This window comes from Bidens hawaiensis, unplaced genomic scaffold (assembly GCF_021521415.1).
Source record: "Bidens hawaiensis isolate Kalapana, Puna unplaced genomic scaffold, B.hawaiensis_p1.1 tig00000905_1, whole genome shotgun sequence".
Classification (NCBI taxonomy): Eukaryota; Viridiplantae; Streptophyta; class Magnoliopsida; order Asterales; family Asteraceae; genus Bidens; species Bidens hawaiensis.
In genome coordinates, this window is record NW_027491053.1 from 3,460,743 (window position 1) to 3,486,320 (window position 25,578).

The 25,578-nt window shown below is 42.3% G+C and overlaps 1 protein-coding gene across 1 annotated transcript; it reads right to left on the minus strand.

The window, feature by feature from the left end:
* Positions 1-1,198: 1,198 nt before the first annotated feature.
* On the minus strand, positions 1,199-25,177 carry LOC143546922 (uncharacterized). The gene is made up of 4 exons (XM_077038471.1): positions 25,172-25,177; positions 23,436-23,557; positions 1,966-2,000; positions 1,199-1,404 (listed from the first exon to the last, which is right to left on the minus strand). Exons 1-4 carry the CDS (start codon positions 25,175-25,177, stop codon positions 1,199-1,201), a joined length of 369 nt encoding a protein of 122 aa, XP_076894586.1.
* Between the last annotated feature and the right edge of the window lie 401 nt (positions 25,178-25,578).

Genomic DNA, 25,578 nt, shown 5'->3' on the forward strand with positions numbered 1-25,578 from the left:
TAGAAAATGTTGAGAGCATTAATAAACGGCCAACATATAGTAGAGTGAAAGAATGTTATACAGTTCCATAAGCAATACTTACATGTGTATTTATGCAATTCTTGCCGCTTTTGCTTAGAACTAGATATGTATTAAACGACCTATATACGATAAAGAGGTTTGAATACGTATAAACCTGTTTAATACAAAAGTCATTGTGAGTATAAACACTCGTACGTAGGGGTGTTCAAAATCGGATATCTGGAGTTTTGGATATCCGAACATTTCGGATAGTGGATTTCGCTATCCGAATCCGTATCCGAAATTTCGGATATCCGTTCGGATAGTGAAATGGTTATCCAATTTTGGAAAAAAAACTAATTATATTTAATATTTACTCTTTATGACCCAAGAACAAATTATTGGTATACAACTGTTATCTGTTAACCTAGATATAGAAGAAACTAAGATCTGCACATTTCAAACTTCAAAGTGTTCTTCAATAAAACAAAAACTATGCCATGAATCTAAGCAGACTATTTGGCAACAAACACATAGCCGATTTGCTACAAATCATCGTCGGCCACAAATCACCACCGGCCACGAAGCACTGCCGGCAACCAATCAATGCGTGTCATCTCCCTCTCCGTCTCCATCTTAATCGACCAGATTTGTTATTCCGGCGAACGGCGAGGTGAGTTGATGGCAGATCTGTTTCGCGGCTGGTTGAGAGTTTGATGGTAATCGGATGTGGTGTAGTAGTGGACGGAAAGGAGTTTGCGTGGTGGTGTCGACACTCCAGAGACAAGGAATGGATTAGATTAGGGTTTCAAGAAAATATGGATAAGTATGGATGTATATATTATTAATTAAAAAATATATATTTTTTAAAGTTTCGGATATCCGAACTATCCGAAAAATCTGAAAACCGGTATCCGAATCCGAATCCGAATTTTCGGATATCCGAAAATTCGGATAGTTCGGATACGGATAGTCGGATAATTCGGATACGGATTCGGATTCGGATACTTTTGAACACCCCTACTCATACGTAGGGCTGACTAGATATAGTGACACTGTGACAGGATCAAAGATACACAATTATACACGTGATTATGCATTCTTTTCATTCCTAAATGCAAACTAACTACCCATTTAACAACCCATGAGTAATTTTGCGTTTTAATCATAACTAAGATATTACTGAAACAAGTGTACATCATCCAAGTTTTGATTCATCAAGATAAGTATGGTGGTGGTATTCAAGGAACAAATTTAAACAAATCTTTCCTAATACAAGGAAACTTAAAAAAAAAAGGTTACAGGAATCAATTACCAACATAAGTGAAATGCCACTCAAAAAAATTATGATCAACACGCCCATCGTGAAGCACCCAAACGCCACCCACGGGCTCAACCGTTCACCTGTTTCAAATAACACGATTGAGATAGCACATATACAATCTGCATTACACACAGTGCTGTAGAAGTCGCTAGGAGCTAGTCGGGTAGCGGAGTAGGGACTAGCGATTAATCGGATTGGAATTTATATCTAAATTTTCAAATATGCATACATATTCCAGATTTTATGTATAAAATCTTCAATTTTGACCGTTTTGGACAAATCGGGATTAATCAACGTCAAGTCGGTGGAGTAGCGACTAGCGATTAACCGGTGATTAATCGGTGCCTAGTTGGGATTATTACAGATAGGTAGACATTGTATGTGGAAACTTGATTTGAAAAGTATTATTGCAATAGAGCATGTTTCAATCATGCAAACTAAGTGGAACCATATCACAGCTCATTTTCGTATAAGACAACAAAAACGAAACCCACAATAGATATAGCCAAAAATGAATAGAGCCCATATGCCTTTCAACTGTCCCAACATAGATTTCGTTGTTTTAGTAGGTACGTTGTGCTTCTAAACAGGATACTTCAATTAAAGCATGGTGCCAAAATATATGGCTATTAAAAACTTACCTATTCTTGCTGCCTTCCAAAAGAAACCCCGAAACCTGCCAAACAACGGGAAAGTTACTTGATTAACATTAAACCAGCAAAACATATAAAAGAGGACCTTGAGTTAAGATATGCAACTTTAGTAATATTTGGCACTGATTTCAAACTTAAGCATAATAAAACCATGAAAACTTAATAATTCCAAAATTTCCCATTTTTCTGGTAAACGTGAGAACACGTTACTGGAAAACTCACAAGAACCACCAATACCCTGCTAGCCAATGAGAACTGATAAAGCGCGCGCAACGCTGGGCATGTGGCCTGACATGTCAATCGAATGTTCACACTTTTTTAATTACATATTCGAAGCGATAAAAATGGATTGATAAATTCACTCATTTTTCCATTTCAAGAAATGTTCAATGGTTGAGATGAGTAACATTTATTCCAGAAAACTGTGTTTCTAGTTCATCCTTTAGTTAGAAAGTGACAAGTAATGCAGGTTACGTTGATAAAGAATGGAAGACAGTGACGCAACTGATATAGTTGTGTGACTTAAGCATGTAACTGATACTATTTTTTTGTTCAAGCACAGGGCAAAAGTGTAAACCCATGGACTGCTTTGTTTATTTGACCACAACCAAAAAAACTTGTCTACCCTTATGCACAACCTAACTGCGCCTATAATAATATCTAGAGAACATATAAAACTAAATAGTAAAGATATTATGCTTAGAAAAAAATTATCATCAACGAACTTTTACTTACTAAACCCCAATAAATCCTCAATGATTCTGGTAAGTGGCAAATGTTAACAGATACATAGAGAATTAAAAATCACAGCATAAATGAGTATCTGTTGAACCATGGTTAAGCATCGTGTACATTATTAGTGGTGTAAGGGAGTAAGACACAATTATGCAATCTGAACCATAGTTACCGAATTTGCCAAAAGACCCGCAAATTACAAATTGGTTCGCGATGGAACGAGTCGAAATTCGCTACGTTCCGTTTCAATCCGGTACGATATACCAAACGAACAAATTCGGTGTTACAATTTGCCCCTGTACGCTGTGTCAATTTCTGTCGCCGGGCTGCCATTTTTTGATTTGGGTATGTCGAACCGACCTACATGGTAAACTGTAGCCATTCGTACTGAAATGAGCCTACCCCCCTCCATACCTAATATAATAGCTTTTGATAATTGTGTACCCGAACCAGAGCAAACCGCGAATTAGGAAACAATGTACACAAAGTATAAAACTCCTCTAAGTAAGGTTTGATTTAAGTGATTTTAAAAGAATGGTGCACTGGTGGTATTGTGGACATCATGTGCAGCTACTCTAATCCAAAAGTAGCCTGATTTCAAGTCAACTTTAATCCTGGGAAAGTGAATTCAACTGTGTAAAGTAAATCAAGAAATCTAAGTGCACCTGCTTAAAGATTTGAACGCTAAATACCCAAAAAAACATTACAACTTACAGCATCCTAAAAGCCTCAAGGACTAGTCTGCAAATGAATGATATACCCTGCATCTTCCACTAGAAACCTTCAATCATGGTGTCACAGGCAAGACTACTCTCATTAATTAAGTTATCAAATAAGTTACAAACAAACATACCCAGTAAAATCTCACATATAGCATGTTGGGCATCGAAGAGTGGTACTAGTGCAAAATCTTACCCTACCGCATGTGAGACGCTGCTCCAAGCTGAGACCCCCCCCCCCCCCCCCCCCAACTCTAGGAACCCTTTTCTATTTTTGTTTCATCGTAAACCATATAAACATAAAATATGAATAAAAGAGAGGAAATAACAGCAAGACATAAGTTCTCAAAATACGTAGAAAGTGGAACAGGATCGCAATTCACTAGGTCCCTAAAATTCAGAACGAGAAGGGGGGGGGGGTAGGCTCATTTCGGATAGCTCCAGTACGATGTACCAGGTAAACTTGGTGCTAATTTTCTACATAAAATTTCATTAGTAATAGATTATATAACTTAAAACTTTAAAAGCATATACGATAAAACTTAAAAGTACTTATAAAAGACTTAATAAACATCGAGAAGGCTTTATGTGCTAACGGGTATCCACAATTTCAAGAAATGATAACTACAATAAGAAAGGCATCTGAAGGTTATAAAGTGACATCTAGTGAGAAAGCAAGAACCGTTCTACTAGATGAATGTGTAAAGAGATGTGGAGAAGGAACTAACACCATTTAAAGATACATGGTACTCACAAGGTCTTTCTATTGTATCTGATGAGTCAACAAACATAAGTAGTTGATCAATGTTCTTGTCGTAAACAGTTGTGGTTCTATGTTCATGTATGCCGAAGACTTGGGTGGAGAAAAGGGGAAAAGCAATTGTGGAAATACTAACCCAGGTGATTGAATATGTCGGCTCAAGTAACGTTCTCAGTGTCATGACGGGCAACACAGCCAATTGTAAAGCAGCAGACAAGAAAGTCAAAAAGGTATACAAGCATAATTTTTCGTCACCATGTTGTGTGCATACATTAAACCTGATTTTTAAAAGACTTTACAAATGAGTTTTTTTTTTCTTTTATTTGTTATAGACACATAAAAGAGGGCAAACAATTGTCAAGTATTTTTTGAACCATGGACAAACTTTATCCATTTTAAAGACAATTCAAAGTTAGAGCTATTAAATGTTGCAAAAACTCAAGTCGTTTCACTACATTTTGTTGAAGAGAATTTATTTTTTTTTTAACACCCAAGAATCATTTAATTTATCATTGAAGAGGTTAATCTTTTGTAGAGGAGATCTTTCAACACATAGTCTGATATAAACTAAACTCCAGCTCCACATTAGATTCGGACCCCGCCCTTTGACCCTAGACCAAGTCGGTTTTAATTTAGGAAGTGGGGCGAGGGAAACCCACGAAGTTAGGAGGTGGGAAAAGTGTTCCCGCCATTCTTTTTAGTTCAAGTATTTGTTGTTGGTGTTATTTTTCTTTGTTTTGTTATTTGTTTATCTGAATTTATATTATAATCAGTGAATCAACCTTCTTAAATCATCATCATCATCATAATCATCGTACTCAGTATATCCCACCAATAGCAAAGCTATTGTAGGGTCTAAGGAGGGTAAAATGTAGACAGCCTTATCTCTACCCCGTAGGAATAGAGAGGCTGCTTCCGGTGAGACCCCTGAATCGATAGTAGTTTGCATCAAGCCTTGCACATAAGGCACATAACATTCAACCATCGGCACACCGACCGATTAGTGTATGTACCATTGTCTTTCGGCTATCAACGCCACCACATAATGTCTGATTAACCTTCCGCCACTTTTAACGTTATTTTCACGAGATTAGTAAAATAATGTCAAAATTAGTGCAATTTTACTTTTACCCATCCGAGAGTTCACACATATATCATTATATGTGCACACCGCAAGCAGGGACCTACTTAATTGTCAATCCTAAGTTAACAACTTTCGATTTCCCACCCAATTAGCAAACGTTAGAGCTCGGCTATATTCTCTGGTATCTTACTCACAAGAGGGTATTAGAACACTCAAAATCTAGAATTCCATTATTCATGTTAGGAATAAAGATATACGAGCAGACTTGAAATGTAGGGACTTAACCGGCTGATTCCCTTCATCTTGACTTAAGGTCAAGTCGTTTCTTTGGGCAGTAAGTAATGATACGAACTCAGGTCCTGCTGCACATCAAATCCAAACCCCACCCTTTAAACCCACGAAGTCAGGAAGTGAAATAACTGTTCCCATCATTATATTTAGTTTTTTGTCTTCATGTTATTTTTCTTTGTTTATTTGAGTTTACCTTGTTATCGAAGAATTGCCATTCTCTACAAAGGATTAACCTCTTCAACAAAATGTAGTGAAACAAATCGAGTTTTTGCAACCTTTAATAGCTCCAACTTCGAATTATCTCTAAAAATAGATAAAGCTTGTCCGTGGTTCAAAAAGTATTTGACAATTGTTTTTCACCTTTATGTGTTTTGTAGCAAAAAAAAAAACTCATTTGTGAAGTCTTTTAAAACCAAGTTTAATGTACGCACAGACCTTTTCGATTTCCTTTCCAGTGGCCTTACAATTGGCCACGTTGTCCATCAAGACACTGAGAACATTACTTGAGCCGACAGATTCAATCGCTTGGGTCAGAAATTCTAAATTGCTTTTCCTGTTTTCTCCACCCCATAAAAGTCTTCAAGATACATGAACATAAAACCACAGCTGTTTATGGCAAGAAACACCTTGTGTGTACCATCTATCTTTAAATGGTGTTGGATCCTTCTCCACATCTCTTACACATTCATCTAGTAAAACGATTCTTGCTTTCTCACTAGATGACACTTTATAGCCTTCAGATGCCTTTCTTATTGCACTTGTCATTTTTGAAATTGGCGTAGAACATTAAACGAAACCCCATTTGCACATAAAGCCTCATGATTTTTAAATCAACCGTGCATCTCTCAATTATAGAAAAAGATTGATTTATCGGTCTCTTAGAGCTTCAATTATTTTTTTTGTCACTTCAAAGCTTTTTAATGATTTAGAAGCTCCTGCCTTTTCGGCCTCGTTCACCCTATTTTGCAACCGTTCATAGCTGTCTTGGTATTTAACTAAAGCAAGGCGCCTTTTAATTTAAGCTTTTTTTTTTCCAATGGAACTCCAAAAAATAAATGTGTATTAAAGTGTAGAAACTTGAAAACTTACTATGACCTTGTTTACAAATCCACACTTTCAAACCTCCTGGGCTTTTACTACTCGCAACACTTATCAAAATTGACTTTATCATATAAAGGATTATTTACTACAATTGGTAGTCGTTGTGTACCTAATTTAGGTCACAAAAGATAATGATTCAATCAATGTAGTGTTTTGCCTACAAATAAATATAAAGTAACTAAGAAGGACAGGAAAAAGAAATAAGTCGTTCGCCAATATGCTCTGGTTGTCTTCCAAATCACCAAGATTAACAAAATCATTTTGCCCTGCATCTAATTGTTGTCCAACTCCATCATCTTCCTCATAGGCAACACTTCTTTTCTTTCCAAATACCATGATTGAATAGATATGGAGAATGAATATTGGAAACAAAATATGGATTCCGTAATGGATAATTGAATAGAAACTGAGAATGGAAAGAAGCCTAATATTGCTTGAATACGTAATGAGAAAGAAATTGAGAATGGAAGGAGGCCTGATATAGGCTTGAATACGTAATGAGAAACCAAAAATAGAGGGACCTTTCAATTGAATTTTTGAAAACGTTAGTGACTTTACAAATTCAATGTGACTTTCCAATTCCTGTTCGACGTTCCCATGGATTGGGGATACGTGTTTTGCAATCAAGTACTTCGCGATCCCAATAGCATCGTGTACGACTAAATTGATTTTCAGCTACTTCAATATCATGATCATTAACGAGAACCTAGAACGCATTCGTACCACATTTTAGTACGTGAGATCCAAAACAAAAATCGTAGTTAACATAATGAACCATGTAACTATGAGAAAAAAGACAAAAGGGGCTACGACTAAGGCAAACGAAAACGTGGGAAAAGCGTAAGGTTCCTAGGCAAAACTAAGACAAAATCTATACAATTCCCTAATCATCCATGAGTTTAATTCGTCATTTCCACAAAGTCACAAACACCTACCCTCGATCATGTCCTCAGAAAGGTGCAACTCTAACAGTGCTTATCAGTTATTACTCCCACACTGATTTTATAAAACCTATACATATTGTATAAGACTAGCTATGAAAACCTAATAAATGTGAAATGCTACACTTTGCCTAACACTTTTTTAGTTTTGAGGCTCGTTTTTGCCATTTCAAGAAATACTCAACAATGGTTGATATGAGAAATATTCATGTTAACAAATTGTTCTCTAGTTCACATTTGGTTAGAAAGTGGGAAGTTATGTTGGTTGACTTGATTAAAATTAATATTTTTTTTTGTTCAGTCGTTCAGGCACGTGAAAAACATGTGACCACATGATATATTTTGTTTATTTGGTCACAACCAATAAAACTTGTCTTCCCCTTTTACACAACCAGTCTGCTAGCCTACAATAACATCTAGAAAATTCAGAAAGCTAAAGGTTTGCTTGCTACACATGATAGATCCTCAAAAATTAGATAAAGATACATAGAGAATCGAAAGTAAAACCATGAAGCATGTGACGCATTCGTTATTAAACTATATTAAAAAGTTATTTACATATGATGTTTGAACTTGTAAACTTTTAGACACTAAATATGAGATACTCTCATCATTTGTTGACAAATTTGTTCAATAAATGGTCTAAATTGTTCAACAACTCAAACTCATGCTCAACGAATGGTCAGATTTGAAAAACTCAGACCATTGCAATCGACCGTCCAATTTGTTCAAATACCGGTCAACCACATAAGGTGTCACATCTTGCAAAAGATCACATCAGACTGGACCATGTGATGCACATTTTAAAACCTAACATCATAAGTACGAAAAGTATTTCCTCCAAGCAGGGTTCAATTAAGTGATTTTATCAGACCTCTATAACTAAATGGTGCAATGGTTATTTTTTGGACATCATGTATAACTAAATGGACATCATGTATAGCTACAATAATCCAGTGCTACTCTAATCAGATAGTACTCGAATTTATAGTCAATTTTAGACCCAAAAAAGTGAATTCAACGGTGTAAGATTATTCAAGAAATCCAAGTGCTCATGCTAAATAAAAGATTTGTACCACTAAATTCACATGATAAAATCACAATTTACAACCTCCTAAAGGCCACAAGAACAAATTCTGCAAATGAATGATATATCCTGCATTTTCTATTAGCAAGATTACTCCAACTAATTAAGTTAACAATACTTATTGTGTCGAATTTCGCACATACTAATTCGCATATGGCATATCATCTCATATACAGGTTTATCTTTTAGTTCTGGGTCATAATTAGACTAAGATCAACATTAGCAATAAAACACAAACAATCATATTCTGCACAAATCCATATATCATTACTAAAACACCTCCAACAATAACCATGGTTGATTAATCCCCGATTAATTGCTAATGATGAGATTGAAAATAGGGTTTTGGCATAATAATAATAATAATAATAATAATAATAATAATAATAATAATCAATTTTAAAAGAAAGTGAGTTGACTAACGATAGAGCCTTTTTTAGTAGGCAAACACTCCAAAGAATAAAAGAGAAGAAACAAGATTTTTGGGGCAATTTTCTATAATCCCTCCAAATGCAATAATTACAAATATTTAAAGATGCATGAGAAATTGAGAATACATGTCCACCATGCCATGTTTGCATGTTCACCATGTCCCTTCTCTTATTCTTAGGCATGATCTACCACTACCTTATCCTAAATGCATGCAACTCAATTGAACAATTCAACAACTAAAGTAACAGAAATAAACGTGGCTTGCAATCAATTAATAATGGGCTTGTCTTCTTAATCCAGCAACCTGTTGGGCTTCTGTTTGATGCGCTTGGGCCAGTCTTCATTCTGGAGCTGGGCCTGGTCATGTGTTGGAGTGGACTGGGCCATATCATCACCCTCCCGTTCAAGAACGACGTTGTCCTCAATGTTGGAAAAAAACGGAAATTGTTGTTGTAGAACACTTTTATCTTCCCATGTAGCCTCTTCCAACGGGCGATTCTTCCACTGAATAAGAAGTTGTTCTTGTTGCTCAGGTCCGATTTTTCTGTCTAAAACCGCTTCCAGCAAGACGGAGACTGCTTCTTCATTGAATGCTTTGATGTTACCTTTGTTGGAAGCTATGTTGCCAAAACTTTGTTTCAACAATGAAACATGGAAAACGGATGTATTTTGATGACGGTGGTAACTCAAGCTTGTATGCAACCTTTCCAATATGATCAAGTATCTTGTATGGTCCAAAAAAACACCGTGACAGTTTCTGGTTTGCTCTAGAACTTACTGTTTGTTGACGGTGTGGTTGAAGTTTCAAATAGACCCAATCTCCGATATCAAACTCCTTCTCCATACGATGTTTATTGGCTTGCTTGACCATGCGGTCTCTTGCGACTTCCAAGGACTGTTTTAAAGCTTCTATGACTTCTTGATGATTCGAGAGAGACATGTCAATAGAAGCAACTGAATTGGTTCCCAAAACATAATCATGAACGGATGTAGCTTCGTGACCGTAAAGTGCTTTGAACGGCGTCATGTTGATTGAACTGTGGAAATTTGTATTATAAGAAAATTCTGCCATATACAAGTACCTTTCCCATTTAGATGGTGTGTCAATAACAAAGGCTCGTAAGTAAGCCTCAAGGCAACGGTTTACTACTTCGGTTTGGCCGTCCATTTGAGGGTGGTAAGCACTTGAATGCAACAGTTTTGTGCCCATTTGCTTGAACAATTCTTGCTAGAATCTGCTAACAAAGATCGGGTCGCGGTCCGACACTATGGTCTTAGGTAAACCATGCAGCTTATAGATTTCTTTCATGAATATGGCCGTAAGGGAGACCACGGTTGAAGAAACACTAACCGGACCCCTGACAGATTACTGGTAACCTGGGGGTTGGATAGCTGTTTCCCACGAGGGGTTAGACCCTTGGAAGATGGTTCTTCTGATAACCTGCAAAACAGACACCGTGAGCTTATCACTGAGAAGGGGGGGGGGTTCCTCCTTGTGACCACCCTCCGGCGTGAGAATCAGACTAGATTGCTCTTTAAATATAAAAGTATATTAAGAGATTGCTAGAGCAGATATCAGGTATATTATGATGATATAAGATAATGTAATGTGTTTAGATGATCATACCATTTGGGGTATTTATAGCCGAAGGTAGGTTTCCAAGGAGGTATGGCCGGCTGCAACAGTGTTCCTGTTCATCAACAGTAGCCTACGCACGTGCCCTGCTGGTAGTTGGTGGGTAGGCAGCGGCTGATAGCGACCAGGCCTGCTGTATACTATTCCCTTTCCACCAACTGCCGGCTACGTACGTGGTATGACAGTAGTTGGTGAGTAGGCAGCGGCTAATAGTGACACAGTATAGGAGCATGCTGCTCGCCATACTGTATCAGTGAGCTGTCGTATCCCTGATAAGATCTTTCGCCCATACCTCGTCAGGTACAGTAAAAGATCCTTCAGTATACAGACTGGCTTATTTGGGCGGGAGTATTCCCCCTCCCGCCTCTGTGCGGGATTGCTCCCGGCTTTGCTCATTCCTTCAGGTGACACTGAATGGTCGAGAGCTAAGTGCCTTGTGCGTGTAGCCATGCTGCGCGGGTGGCCTTCCCTAATGGCTTGTATCCGAGGCTGCGGGGACAGGCGGAGTCCTTCACCATTGGGAGGCATTTCCTGCGGGACCAGCTTGCGTACTGCGCGTAAGGACGTCACGTCTCTGAGCATGGTTGGTCCTGCGGATCCAGTTGGTCTCTGCGCAGACGTCCCTGTTTAAGGTGAGTGTTGCGGGTCCAACTGGGCTCTGCTGGGACCTACCTCTTCAAGTCCCCCCAGTCCAATGTTCTTCTCATGCGTGTTTAATAAAGTGAGGTGAACTTTTGGACTTAAGCATAGGGTTTTGAAAAGGGTTTTTTAAGGTTTTCCATGGGGATTCCTCCCGCGGAAGTCCTTGTCACTTTGCAGAAATTCCCGAGTTTCCTGCTTGGTCTTTGGGTATGATGCGGGTAGGTCTGTAACCTCCTCGCAAGTCAGGAGCATTGAGTCCCAGTTGTATGGATTTTCCATGAGGTTTTGGTAGTTTTGAACATAGTGATCAATTATGTTAAAACCACCAATTCCATTCTGGAGCTTCAAACAACGTAGTTCTCGACGTTCCTGCTATGCGGGGATGTTATTTCCGTTTCCGCAAGCATTGCCCAGAAGATCCTTCCTGGTTTCAATTCCCAGCGGAGCGCTAGGTATGTGAAGGGTTTTGCCTTAACACTGTACCAGCGCTCGTCTTACGGTTACTTTACTTCCAAGGTATTCCTGGCGTCAATTCCCTGCGGGTGCTAGGTATGTGAAGGGTTTTGCCTTTACACTGTACCCGCACCTGTCTTATAGTTACTTGGTTGCCGAGGAATATTTGGCTTCAATTCCCTGCGGGTGCTAGGTATGTGAAGGGTTTTGCCTTTACACTGTACCCGCATCCGTCTTATGGTTACTTGTTCGCCAAGGTTTACTTGGCTTCAATTCCCTGCGGGTGCTAGGTATGTGAAGGGTTTTGCCTTTACACTGTACCCGCATCCGTCTTACGGTTACTTGTTTGCCAAGGGGTAAGGGGTATTTTCCCGCTTACTTTTTAATACTTTCGAATTTTGAATTGTGAAATTCGAAGAGTTGGTGAAAAGATAAGAACAGTCCAAACCTCTGAAACGTCGTGCGACGGTTTCTTCTGACTGTGTCAGGACGTGCAGGAAGTTATGGTGACGTGACAGTACATGGTCATTCCAGTCGCTTTTTCAGGCGCGTAGGCGCGATTTTTCGGGCGCGTGGCCGCGAAATTACTGGCACGCGTCCTGTCAACAGCTGTTGCCAGCTTGCTTTTTGCCACGTGTCATAGTTTCATTGCACATTCGATTTCTCTCTCCTCCGCATTAAATTCACCGCATTAATTGCGATTACTATATAAAGGGGGAGAGGGTTCTTTGTAATCCACACTTTTCACTCTTCTCTTCATCTTTAAGGCGATTTCCGGCGAATACTCCTTTATTCAATCGAGCATTCTCTCGAAATCGTTCTCTTCTTCCTCTGCAAGATGTCTTCTCGTGATGCTGAAGCTATAGCTGACGACAGGGGTACTGCTGGCGAGTGCCAGTGTGCTCTGCCCGGCGATCAGTATCGGTATGTTGTCAGGAAGTTCATGCTCGATCATCTCGAGCCTGAGTTTCCTGAATCCCACCAGACCGTGTACGATGCCCCCAGAGGCAAGATCGGGGTTTATGCTGCATTTTTTGTCTATGGGAATCTTAGATTCCCATTGACAAAATTTGTTTACCGTGTCCTTGAGAGGCACGGTGTTCATTTGACCGAGCTGCACCCCATGGCGATCGCCAAGATTCGCCATTTTGAGTGGGTGTGCCGGATTTTGGGCATCGAGCCCCATGTGGACCGCCTGATGACCTTCTATACCTGGAGGTGCATCCAGGGGTGGTACACCCTGACGACCCGTATTAAGGGTCTGAAGATTTGCGACACCGAGCGCAGTCTTCGCGCGTGGAAGCAGGAATTCTTCTACATTTCTGCCCGCGCCATCCCCCTTGCCATGAAGTTTAAAAATGGCCAAGCGATACCGAGCCTTCACGCCCCCAATTACCAGGAGGCGGAATGGTTTTCGAAGATATCCCGGGTCCAATCTCCGGTTTACCGGTTTGCAGAGTCCGGGATGGTCATGTTAGGGATGAGCCGGGTGTGGAAGGATGCGTCTCAGGTTCCCATCCTTCTCGAATACGGTTTGAATTCTATTCCCTATGGTATGTCTTGTCTTTCTTTTTGATACGAGTTTGTCTTCTAACTGTTTCTTTTCTTTCAGAGGGAAATGATTTGGAGTCGCTTCTGTACCCGCGGGAAACCGACGGTCCCGCGCGGATGGGTACTCGTGCTCTGGACGAGGGCGAGTTGCCCATCCTGGAGCAAACGGCGGATCGGTTTGTGGAGGTCTATCCGCTGGGCCACGAGATCCTGAGCCACCAGCGGCCAGGTAAGGCGATATTCTTTCCTCAATCTCTCAATGCTGTACCCGCTGCTGGAATTCCTGACCTGTCTTCTGAGGAATCCTCAGATGCTCCTCCGTTGGTGCGGAAGAAGAAGGCTACTGCCGGCGGGAAAGGGAAGGAGAAGGCCTGCACAGCTGATCCGGTGGTTTTATCTGACTCGGAGTCAGATAGTGAAGAGTTGGCGGGGAACCCCGGTGGTGAGAAGACCACTGCTCCGGAGGCTACGACCGTTACCTCCGGAGAACCAACGAAGACGACGGTGACCGGTACCAAGAGGCCGGCTCCATCGGGTTCCTCCCCGCCCGTCCGTACGTTCAGGCGCAAGAAAACCCGTAAGTACAATCATAATTTCTGTCTTTGTAGATTTATCACTATAAATTTGTCTAACACTTCTTTGTGCAGGCGTGGATGTTGACGCATTCCGAGGTGAAGCGCAGAGGAGTACCCGTCCGCCAATGACGGTAGGCTTGGTCAGCCTTCCTGAGGCGTCGACCCAGGTGCCTGCGCCTGCTTCCGCTGGTTCAGTTGCTCCCTCTGAGCAGACTGTTCCAGCCGGGATGACGTCACCGCCGGCCGTGAGTGCGATTTTTACAGCATCCTTCACAGAGCCGGCGGTTACTGCTGCTGCTGACTACGAGGCGGCGACCACGGAGGTGACCACAACGGCTGCCACCATGCCCGCGCCACCGGCACCGACGGCCGGACCATCAGGTACGCGCAGGGCTTCCCGCCGATCTTTGCCACCTTCCCGTCTGCCTGACCTGTTGGATGGATTTCCTTTAGGTTCAGGTGATGGGTTTGGCGGCTATCGGCCTGTCATTGACCCTACAGGTGCGTAGGGTTCCTTTCTTTTTACCTTATGTTTTTTATCATCTTTTCCTTACTGCCTTTGTTTCTTTTGCAGTGTCGGATTCCAATGAAGTGTATGTTCCACGATGGAACATCCGCCGAGGAACAACCCTTCGCACACCTGTGGAGTGCGTGGACTGGGCTCGCCACGCTGCTCCTCATGGTGCGTTGGGGGAAGCCATGGTTAGCTACCAGGAGGGTAGGCTAACCAATGAGCTTCGGGTTCTCCTGGCCCGGATGCAGCCACGCGTCGAGCTGCTTTGTCGTGAAAATGACAAGTTAAAAGCAGCTCGCGCAAAGGAAGTATCTGAAACGCGGGCTCTTCGGGAGGAGAACCAACAGCTGGCGGCCGCTGCCGCCGACAAGGAGAAGGACTTCAAGGCCCTCGAGGTTGAAGTTCAGGCGCGACTCGAGGCCCACTCCAAGGCTGCCCAAGCTGTGAATGAACAGCTTCGGCTGGCCAGGGAGACTGCGCGAAACGCAACCGAGAGGGCTGCCAAGGCTGAAGCCGTTGCTGAGTCTTTGCGTGTGGAGAATGAGGAGCTCAAGGCCAAATTAGAGGCTCTCCAACGCGCTCATGATGCCTTGGCAATGGAAGATGCCAAGAAACTCCAGGAAATCTTGGACCAGAGGGGGGTGCTTGACCACACCGAGCGGAAGCTTAAGGGCGTCGAAGAGGCTGCCGCAAAGGAAGTTTTACTTGCCAACCTTAACAAGAGCGAAGCCGAACGCGCCCATAACGAAGCTCAAGCTGCCCTCCAATGGCTTCTTCGAGAAGCGTTGCCTCAGGTATGTTTAGCTTTATCTTCCCGCTTTTCTTTTGTAAGAAAAGGTTCTAATACTTGTATATATATATTTTTTTTTTGTAGGTTGTGCGTCGGGTCTTTTCAGAGACCTCTTACGATGATGCTATGAGCGCAGCCCTCAACGCTTCTCATGAGGATGGGGAAAAGGTCGGCTTCTTGCTTGGTCTAGGGTTTGTTGAGAAAGGCGTCCCGCCTTCCAACTTCCCTTTGTTCGATGTGGATACCGAAGCCATTTATGACCAAGCAGTGAACCAATACGCCGCCTTCCCGCATCCAGTGATGGAGAAGGTGGACGAAGTAGCTGCTGCTGATGATGGGTTAGCTGTCCTCAATGCGTTCCTCGAACCACCCCGTTCTTCTGACGGAGCGGGTCCAAGTGGAAGCGGCCCTGAAGCTTGATCCTGAAGATCCCTTTCCATTGCTAAGATAGACTTGTATAGTTTTATTCTTTTAGGCGGGTAGTTACCCGGCCATTCTTGTAATATATTATTGAAATATTAATCTTTTTGCTAAGATTGTTATTTCCTTCTCTGGGTTCCTTGCTTTATAAACTTATGACTTGCATACTTAGTTTAAATTAGCAATTTTCCAAGTGTTTAGAATAAGTTAACCTTTGAACGTGGTTGATAATGGGTTAAAGTTTCGCTTCCTCCTTCGTGATTGTGCGGGTAGAACCGTCACTTGCACTTGGTAGGATGGCTAAACTTTAACCTTCATCTGACCTGCGTGTAGGTTTTCCTTATCTTTCTTCGAAATTTCTAAGGCATTAGGATAAGTTAACCTTTGAACGTGGTTGATAATGGATTAAAGTTTCGCTTCCTCTTTCGTGATTGTGCGGATAGGACCGTCACTTGCACTTAGTAGGATGGCTTAACTTTAAACCTATATCTGACCTGCGTGTAGGTTTTCCTCATCTTTTGAGGATAAGTTAACCTTTGAACGTGGTTGATAACAGGAAGTCTTGCTTCCTCTTTCGTGATTGTGCGGGTAGAACCGTCACTTGCACTTAGCAGGATGGCAAAACTTTACCCATATCTGACCTGCGTGTAGGTTTTCCTCATCTTTTGAGGATAAGTTAACCTTTGAACGTGGTTGATAACAGGAAGTCTTGCTTCCTCTTTCGTGATTGTGCGGGTAGAACCGTCACTTGCACTTAGCAGGATGGCAAAACTTTACCCATATCTGACCTGCGTGTAGGTTTTCCTCATCTTTTGAGGATAAGTTAACCTTTGAACGTGGTTGATAACAGGAAGTCTTGCTTCCTCTTTCGTGATTGTGCGGGTAGAACCGTCACTTGCACTTAGCAGGATGGCAAAACTTTACCCATATCTGACCTGCGTGTAGGTTTTTCTCATCCTTTTTTAAGTTTAGATTAACCGTTCAACGCACGGTTGTCAATAGGTTTGGTTTCCTTTCATGATTTGTGCGGTTAAGACCGGCACTTTCATTTAGTGGGATAGCCAATGTTTACCAATGACTGACCTGCGTGAAGGTTTGTCACGTTTTTGGGTTCGTGCGGGTGGGACCGCCTTCCCACGCAACGACTTCATGTAATGTGAATGCCGTCACCAGTGTTGCAAAGTTTAACCGTTCGACGCGCGGTTGTTGATAGGTTATTGTTCAGTTTCCTCATTATGATTCGTGCGGATAGACCGGCACTTTCATTATTGGGATGGCTGAACTTTTCCACTTCAACTGACCTGCGTGAAGGTTTTGTCGTTTTTTGGGTTTATGCGGATTTTGCCGCCTTCCCCACGCAACGACTTTTCACGTAATTATGCGGTGAAAACCGGCATATTAGTGTTCATAAAAGTATAAACGTAAAATCATCAGCTTCGATGTTCTAAAGAGAATCATTTCCATTAGAAGTGGCTCTTGGCCTTTTCTTTACAAATTGGAATTGATTACATGCAAACTGTGTAAATGAACTCCCATGTTGTTGGGATGGGAGTGCCATCGAGCCGATACGCACCTGGTTCGGGATCTCGTTCTTTACGCAGCATGTAGTTTCGACATTGAAGCTGGAATTTTTATTCGTGTTTTCCCCAGCTGGGGTTCTACACGCACCCGCCTGCTCAGCCTTTATTGAGCCACGAGGTGCGCGAGCGTCCCATCCCTGACAAATGCTTCGACCATGTCCTTTACGTCTATGCATTCTTCAGTGTTGTGGCCTTTTGTCTTGTGGAAGTCACAGTACTTGCTCCGATCAGCATCGTGACGATGTCGGATTATTGGAGGCTTTGGCCATGGGAGCTCTTCAGTGGCGAATATCTCAGTGACGCTTTTGGTGAGTGGCGTCCATCTGGAGTTTCGGTGCGACTGTACATTATCCCTTCCGCCCAACAGATGTTGCAAGCCGGATGAGGTGTCAAAGTTTACCCTTGACTGCCAAATGCCTAGCTTTCGTTTTTTATTTAGTCGGGCGGTGAGGACGTTGTCCTCTCTCGTCCTCTGGGTGTAGAGGTTTGTGCTCTGTGGGAGATCTTTACCCAGTTGCTTCTCCGTTTCCGCATAGCATTTTGCTGCTGTCATGATGCCATCCCATGTGGATGGCATGCCATCTTTACCCGTTAGGGTGCGGATGAGCTCTGGGTCATGTGCGCCCTGGATGAAGGCAGCGCGAACAAGATCTTCGCTGATATTGCCCAAACTTAGCTTCTTTGAGTTGAAGCGAGTGATGAAGTTTGGCAGAGATTCATCTTCCTCTCGTATGCATTTGAGGATTGTCCATTGCTCCTCGGTATACTTCCGTTGCTGGCTGAAGTGTTGGCTAAACTTCTGTTGGAAGTCTGCCCAGTCGTAGATGTGGTTGACCGGTAGACGATCAAACCAAGCTCTAGCAGCCCCAACAAGCGTCATTTGGAACATGTAGCACCACGTGGGTTCCGTCCAATTGCTGACGGTTGCCCCCGCTATGAACCTGTTCAAATGATCGTCTGGATCAGATAAACCGTCATATGTGCCTATGTTAGGCATTTGTTTGGCACTCTTTGGGGCGATTGCTTCCGCAATGTCCCTTGCAAACTTGGACGTTCCTGCATTTGCAACGTTTGGTCTGAACGTTTTGGAGAAGTCTCGTGGACTTCCACCTGTGCTTTTTGGTTTGAAGGCTTGTCCAAAATGCCTTTTCGGTTGGGATTCCGTTTCCTTACGCTTCCCTTTTGCCCTATGGCGAGGGTTCGCGTCGGAGTCGGATTCCTCCGAGTCATCCTCCCAATATTCGAATTCGTCGGCCTGTTGCACGGAACGCAAGCGTTCGTCCAACTCAGCCTGGAATTCCTTTTGTCGTGCCTCCGCCCATGCCTTAACTTCATCGAGAGTCTGGCGGGGGAGTCTTCGTTTCTCAAACTGGGTATCGGTGGATCCCAGTAGTCGATCATTTACTGCACCTGCCCCAGCTTTGGTAAGTGGGGTAGTGTTCGTAAAATTTACTTCACTTGCCCCGGCTTCGGTAGCCGGGGTAGTGTTCGTAAAAACTGTGTTGCCGGTATTTCCCCCAGTAGCTGGGGTTGTGGTTACCGGAATTTCTCTAACCATCTTTGTAGAAGTTTGAAAAAACTGGAGAAAATTGTAGTTCTAGCTTTATGCACGGATGGCGCCAATGAAGAAACACTAACCGGACCCCTGACAGATTACTGGTAACCTGGGGGTTGGATAGCTGTTTCCCACGAGGGGTTAGACCCTTGGAAGATGGTTCTTCTGATAACCTGCAAAACAGACACCGTGAGCTCGTCACTGAGAAGGGGGGGGGGTTCCTCCTTGTGACCACCCTCCGGCGTGAGAATCAGACTAGATTGCTCTTTAAATATAAAAGTATATTAAGAGATTGCTAGAGCAGATATCAGGTATATTATGATGATATAAGATAATGTAATGTGTTTAGATGATCATACCATTTGGGGTATTTATAGCCGAAGGTAGGTTTCCAAGGAGGTATGGCCGGCTGCAACAGTGTTCCTGTTCATCAACAGTAGCCTACGCACGTGCCCTGCTGGTAGTTGGTGGGTAGGCAGCGGCTGATAGCGACCAGGCCTGCTGTATACTATTCCCTTTCCACCAACTGCCGGCTACGTACGTGGTATGACAGTAGTTGGTGAGTAGGCAGCGGCTAATAGTGACACAGTATAGGAGCATGCTGCTCGCCATACTGTATCAGTGAGCTGTCGTATCCCTGATAAGATCTTTCGCCCATACCTCGTCAGGTACAGTAAAAGATCCTTCAGTATACAGACTGGCTTATTTGGGCGGGAGTATTCCCCCTCCCGCCTCTGTGCGGGATTGCTCCCGGCTTTGCTCATTCCTTCAGGTGACACTGAATGGTCGAGAGCTAAGTGCCTTGTGCGTGTAGCCATGCTGCGCGGGTGGCCTTCCCTAATGGCTTGTATCCGAGGCTGCGGGGACAGGCGGAGTCCTTCACCATTGGGAGGCATTTCCTGCGGGACCAGCTTGCGTACTGCGCGTAAGGACGTCACGTCTCTGAGCATGGTTGGTCCTGCGGATCCAGTTGGTCTCTGCGCAGACGTCCCTGTTTAAGGTGAGTGTTGCGGGTCCAACTGGGCTCTGCTGGGACCTACCTCTTCAACGGTATAATGCGATGGAAGAGCAATAAAGTGTGCAAATTTTGACAAGCGGTCAACAATCACCCAAATCACCGTTTTGCCTTTCGATGATGGCAGATTTGTTATAAAGTCCATGGAGATATCATGCCACATGTGCTTGGGAACCGGAAGTGGCTGGAGTAACCCATATGGTTTATGAGTTGGTGTCTTGATAGCTTGGCATATATCACAGTTCCGGACAAAGGAAATCACATCTTTTTTTAAGCCCAACCACGAAAATGAAGTGGACAACCTTTTGAACGTAGCGTTGCTTCCCGAATGGCCACCGACAGGGGATGAGTGGAATTCGTGTAACAAACTTTCTCGAACACTACCGATGGGAGGGACCAGAGTTTTTCCACTTACATAAACAAGGCAATCTTTGTAGAGATGATGAGGAAGCGCTGCTGGATCCGAAGTTATTTGGTTAATAAGTTCAATGCCCGTGGGATGATCTTTATAGTAATGCTTAATCTCATTTAACCAAGGGGCTGTTGCATGAGATAATGCCATCATAGCCGGAATTTGGACTCTACTCAACGCGTCGACAACGGTGTTCTCTTTTCCCGGTTTGAAGTGGATTTTGAAATCATACCCGAGCAGCTTTGTGATCCACTTATGTTGTTCCAGAGTGTGAATTGTCTGGGTTAACATGTGCTTGAGACTATGGTGGTCGGTATAGATGCGAAAATGGCTTCCCAATAGATATTGTCGCCATTTACGGGCTGATTCCGTAATAGCATACAATTCTTTAGTGTAAGTGGATTGGGCTTGCATTGTAGGGCAAAGTTTTTTTGAGAAAAAAGCAATGGGTCGATTGTTTTGTGAAAGAACGGCTCCAATGGCATACCCCGAAGCGTTAGTGGTTAAGTCAAACGGTTTTGAGAAATCTGGTAGGGCAAGTGTGATGAGATTTTGCATGTGAGTTTTGAGAGTTTTGAAGGCTGTCTCGGCGTTATCATTCCAAACAAATTCTTTGGCTTTGAGGAGGTCGGTTAATGGTGTAGCTATGTGTGCATATTGAGGTACAAAGCGACGGTAGTACCCCGTAATACCTAAGAACGCCTTCAATGTGGTGAAAGAGTTTGGTTTCGGCCACTGCTGAATGGAATCTATTTCTCGGGTAACGGGCTTACTCCACTGCCTGAAATACGATGTCCAGAAACGAAATATCGGTCACGGTAAAGACGCATTTTGATTGTTTTGCATGGAAGTGATTGTCACGTAAAAACAAACTGTAAGTGAGCATAGTGATCTTCCTTGGAAGTGCTATAAATCAAAATATCGTCAAAAATACCAAGACGAATTTGCGTAAAACGGACCGGAAAAGATCATTCATAGCTGATTGGAATGTTGATGGAGCGTTGGTTAACCTAAACGGCATCACCAAAAATTCGTAATGGCCATCCGTTGTGCGAAAGGCGGTTTTGTGGATATCTTTTTGTGCCACCCGAATTTGATGGTAACCCGATCGAAGGTCAATTTTGGAAAAGATTGTTGCACCATGGAGTTCGTCGAGAAGCGCATCGATTGTTGGGATTGGGAAACGATCACGAATGGTGACTGTGTTAAGGGCTCGGTAGTCGACACAGAATCGCCAAGTACCATCCTTTTTTTTACTAATAAGACCGGTAACGAAAACGGGCTTTGGCTTGGTCGGATAATCCCATCACAGAACATCTCGTCAATCAGTTGGGTCATTACTCTTTTTTGAAAATGAGGGTAACGGTACGGTTTAACATTTACTGGTTTGTTGTCATTGAGTAGGGGTATGTGGTGGTCATGAGGTCTTGAAGGTGGTAGGTTATGTGGGGTGGCGAATATGGTTTGAAATTAATTCAGTAAGTTGGCAATGATGGGGTCTGAATGGGACAGTGAATCGGTGGAAGTTATTGTGTTTTGGGAAGAATCTAATAATAAGGCATGAAGTGAAGCGATGGACCCATGACGAAGCATCGAAGATAAGGAGCTAGAAGTTACGTGTTTAGTCATAGGTTCTCCTGTGAGTGTTGTGAGTTTGCCATTCATGGTAAAGGATATTTTTGGTACGGAAAAGTCGGCTGTGATCGGGCCAAGGGTCCCCAACCAAGAACAAGGATTATGTCCGCTCCTTGAACTGGAAAAACAAAGAATGGGACTTGAAAAGTGGCTTTCTGCAGTTGTAACGGAACATCTGGACAATGTCCTTGACAATAAATGTGATGGCCATTTCCAACCATAACCGCAAAGGGTGGTAAAGGTTGTGTTGGTAGCCCCAACATAGATGCGATCCGTGGCTGTATAATATTGTGGGTACTACCACAATCAACCAAAACCGTCACTGGAGTGCCGTTGATGTAACCCGTGATACGAAGAGTTTGTAATGAGGACATACCAAAATAAGCCGCGTCAGACAGGGACATAAATTGAGGAGGTGCTACAATATCCGGTTGTTGATCGGGTGGTTCATTGACTGAATCAATTTGATCTTCGTTATCCACAATCAACATGAATTGTGGCGGAGAACACTTGTGACCGGGGAAAAATCTTTCGGGGCAATGAAAACATAATCCTTCCTTTCGTCGTTGTTGAATGGCCTCCGGAGAGAGTTTGGTGAATGGTAGGGTTTTGGGTGGTGACGGTAGGAGTGGGGGGGGGGAGGTCGTGGCTTGTGGGGTGGTGGTAGCCGGTTTGGTGTAGGTGGTGGTGGGCGTCATGGATGTTACCGTGGTGGCGGGAGTTGTGGTGAAGTTTGTTCTGGAGTAGGATTTTGTGGGATAAGGTTGTTTAGTTTGAAAAAGATGGTTGAATTTGTCTTCAATACGTCGGGCTAGGCCACAAGCCTCTTCAAAGGAAGTGGGCTTAATAATAGCCATATACAGGTTTATCTTTTAGTTCTGGGTCATAATAAGCCTAAGATCAACATTAGCAATAAAACACAAACAATCAAATTCTGCACAAATCCATATATCATTACTAAAACACCTCCAACAATAACCATGGTTGATTAATCCCCGATTAATTGCTAATAATGAGATTGAAAATAGGGTTTTGGCATAATAATAATAATAATAATAATAATAATAATAATAATAATAATAATAATAATCAATTTTAAAAGAAAGTGAGTTGAATGACTCTGATAGAGCCTTTTTTAGTAGGCAAACACTCCAAAGAATAAAAGAGAAGAAACAAGATTTTTGGGACAATTTTCTAATAATCCCTCCAAATGCAATAATTACAAATATTTAAAGATGCATGAGAAATTGAGAATACATGTCCACCATGCCATGTTTGCATGTTCACCATGTCCCTTCCCTTATTCTTAGCCATGATCTACCACTACCTTATCCTAAATGCATGCAACTCAATTGAACAATTCAACAACTAAAGTAACAGAAATAAATGTGGCTTGCAATCAATTAATAATGGGCTTTCCTTCTTAATCCAGCAACCTGCTGGGCTTCTGTTTGATGCGCTTGGGCCGGTCTTCATTCTGGAGCTGGGCCTGGTCATGTGTTGGAGTGGACTGGGCCATATCAGACTCACCCGGTTTTGTGCTCAAGGATGGTGGGAAACTGCATCTTGAGGAAGGTACATGTGCAGATGACGAGTAGCACCACCGTTAGAAACGAATGAAAATTGAATAGCGCCGACTGTACATGTGCATGCTATTAATAACAATAATGTATGTATATAGAAGAACTGAAACGCTAATTCAGGATTATTGAGAGTGAGAGATACCATGGTTTTTATTTTCGAAGCTCCGGAATTAGGGTTTGGGCTTCCATCCAGATTTGTTGTTTACGGTAAGAAGTAAAGGTTTATACGGTGCGTACAGCTTGTAATGCACAAAGGACAAGTCAAAGTCAAAGGCCCATGGTACCGGTTAATTTGCTATTTATGCATCCATCTCATCATCTATTTTTAACTAAAATTTTTTGTAATCCATCTTGAGGAAAAAACTAGAAGAGTAGAAATTAAATATTGTGTGAAGATACGGAAAAGGAGACAAGGAGTTCATATATTATATATCTATATCAAGCTTAACATGAAAACAGTAATAACTAATTTTGTGTTATTATTAGGTTTGTTTTTATAAGTGTTTGCTGTTATTTTTTATTCGTATTTGCTGATTTTTTATTATGAGACGTTACAAATATTTGCTGATTTTCATTTTGTTTTTATTATTAGGCTTTTTCTTATGTTATTATAAGTATTTGTTGTTATTATTTTATTGCTAATTTTGTTGTTATTAATAGGATTTTTTCTTTGTTATTATAAAACATTACTTATGCAGATTGGTATTGTAGTTTATATTGTTTCCTAGGTGGTATTGTTTATTTTGTACATGAACCTTCCAATATATATCTATATCTATATTACTTGTAAAACTCATTAGGAGGACAAAATGTTAATTGCTTATTTCTGACGTTAAAATTAATTGCTCCCGCCTCATCTCGCCGTTATATTAATCCCTTCAATTTAATCTTCGGTTACTCCTTCAGTTTGATTGTACTAATTATAATTAGGTTTTCAATTTGTTTGTATATCAACGGCAGCATGCCCCTGGCCTTCAATTCGGTTGCAGTTCCCATCCCTTCCCTTGAGCACGTTTATATTTCAACACCCAGGATTGAAGAATTCATTGAAGAGTTCGGTTACAGGATTCTTCAATTCTGTGGCCTTCAATGCAAATGTAAGTTTTGCTCAATTCAATTCGGTGGCTTATATCCATTTTTTACCCTAATTACTACCAGACTGTTAGTTATTTGTTTATGAATGAATGAATTATGCTTTGTTTTTTCTTCAATTTGATGATAATTATGAATGATTTGTTTAAATTCGTATATTGTTCATCTACGTCACTAATTGATAACGTGATACGAACATATGATGTATGTTTAATGAAGAGCCTACCCATGAGACAGGCTCACGGGCATACCCCAAGCCCAATAATCTAAGCAAGGCCCAGCACAGGAAAGCCCAATAGTACAAATGGTTCTAGAAGATGGAATGGAGGGAAAAAGGTTTGCGAGGGAAACACATGCAGCATGTCCGATTCGGTGGGTGGTCCGAGGAGCGTGTGATCCAGGATAGGGGCCAGTGACTAAGGGGTAAAGATCTCCGAAGAAAGCAAGGCCCAAGGGTAAGAAGATCGGACCAAAGGACCCAGCCGGAAGTGATAAACCATAGGATGTTATGTACACTTATCCTCTCCTATAAATAAAGAGGAGATAACACTTGGATATTCATTCACTAATTCAATACTAAACACCACATACTTCCATACTTATGATCCCATTCTTGTGATAGTTAGGAGCCTTCCCCGGTTAATCGGCATAGGATCCAACATTGGCGCCATCCGTGGGACCTCTTGATCACGGGTCTTACCGTAATATCAGAGAATGGCCGATCAAACTTTAAAAAGCATGCCACCACCTTTCCCTTTGAGTTCGGGGAAGGGTCACGCCGTCACTGAAGAAGCAAGCGAAGTTCAGCAAGAGCCTGATGCCCGACCAGAAGATGGAGGACCTACCCTCGTGGAGGACATAACGGGGAGAGAAGGGGAAGAGGAGGATCATCAACACGATGAAGGCAAGAAAGAGGGGTGGAAGGTCACCTCGGAATTCATACGTGCACACAGGGACACTCTAAGAGCCTTTCTAGACGAAGAGGAGAAGAAAGAAAA

Bases quoted from the DNA above. Each gene is read 5' to 3' on its own strand.
- LOC143546922 (XM_077038471.1), bottom strand. The intron at 2,001-23,435 runs GTGAGTCTGATA...GTTGTTTGGCAG, and splicing joins ATCCTTGAGCACAAAACCGG to GTTTCGGGGTTTCTTTTGGA. The intron at 1,405-1,965 runs GTAAGTTTTTAA...TATTTGAAACAG, and splicing joins TTGGAAGGCAGCAAGAATAG to GTGAACGGTTGAGCCCGTGG.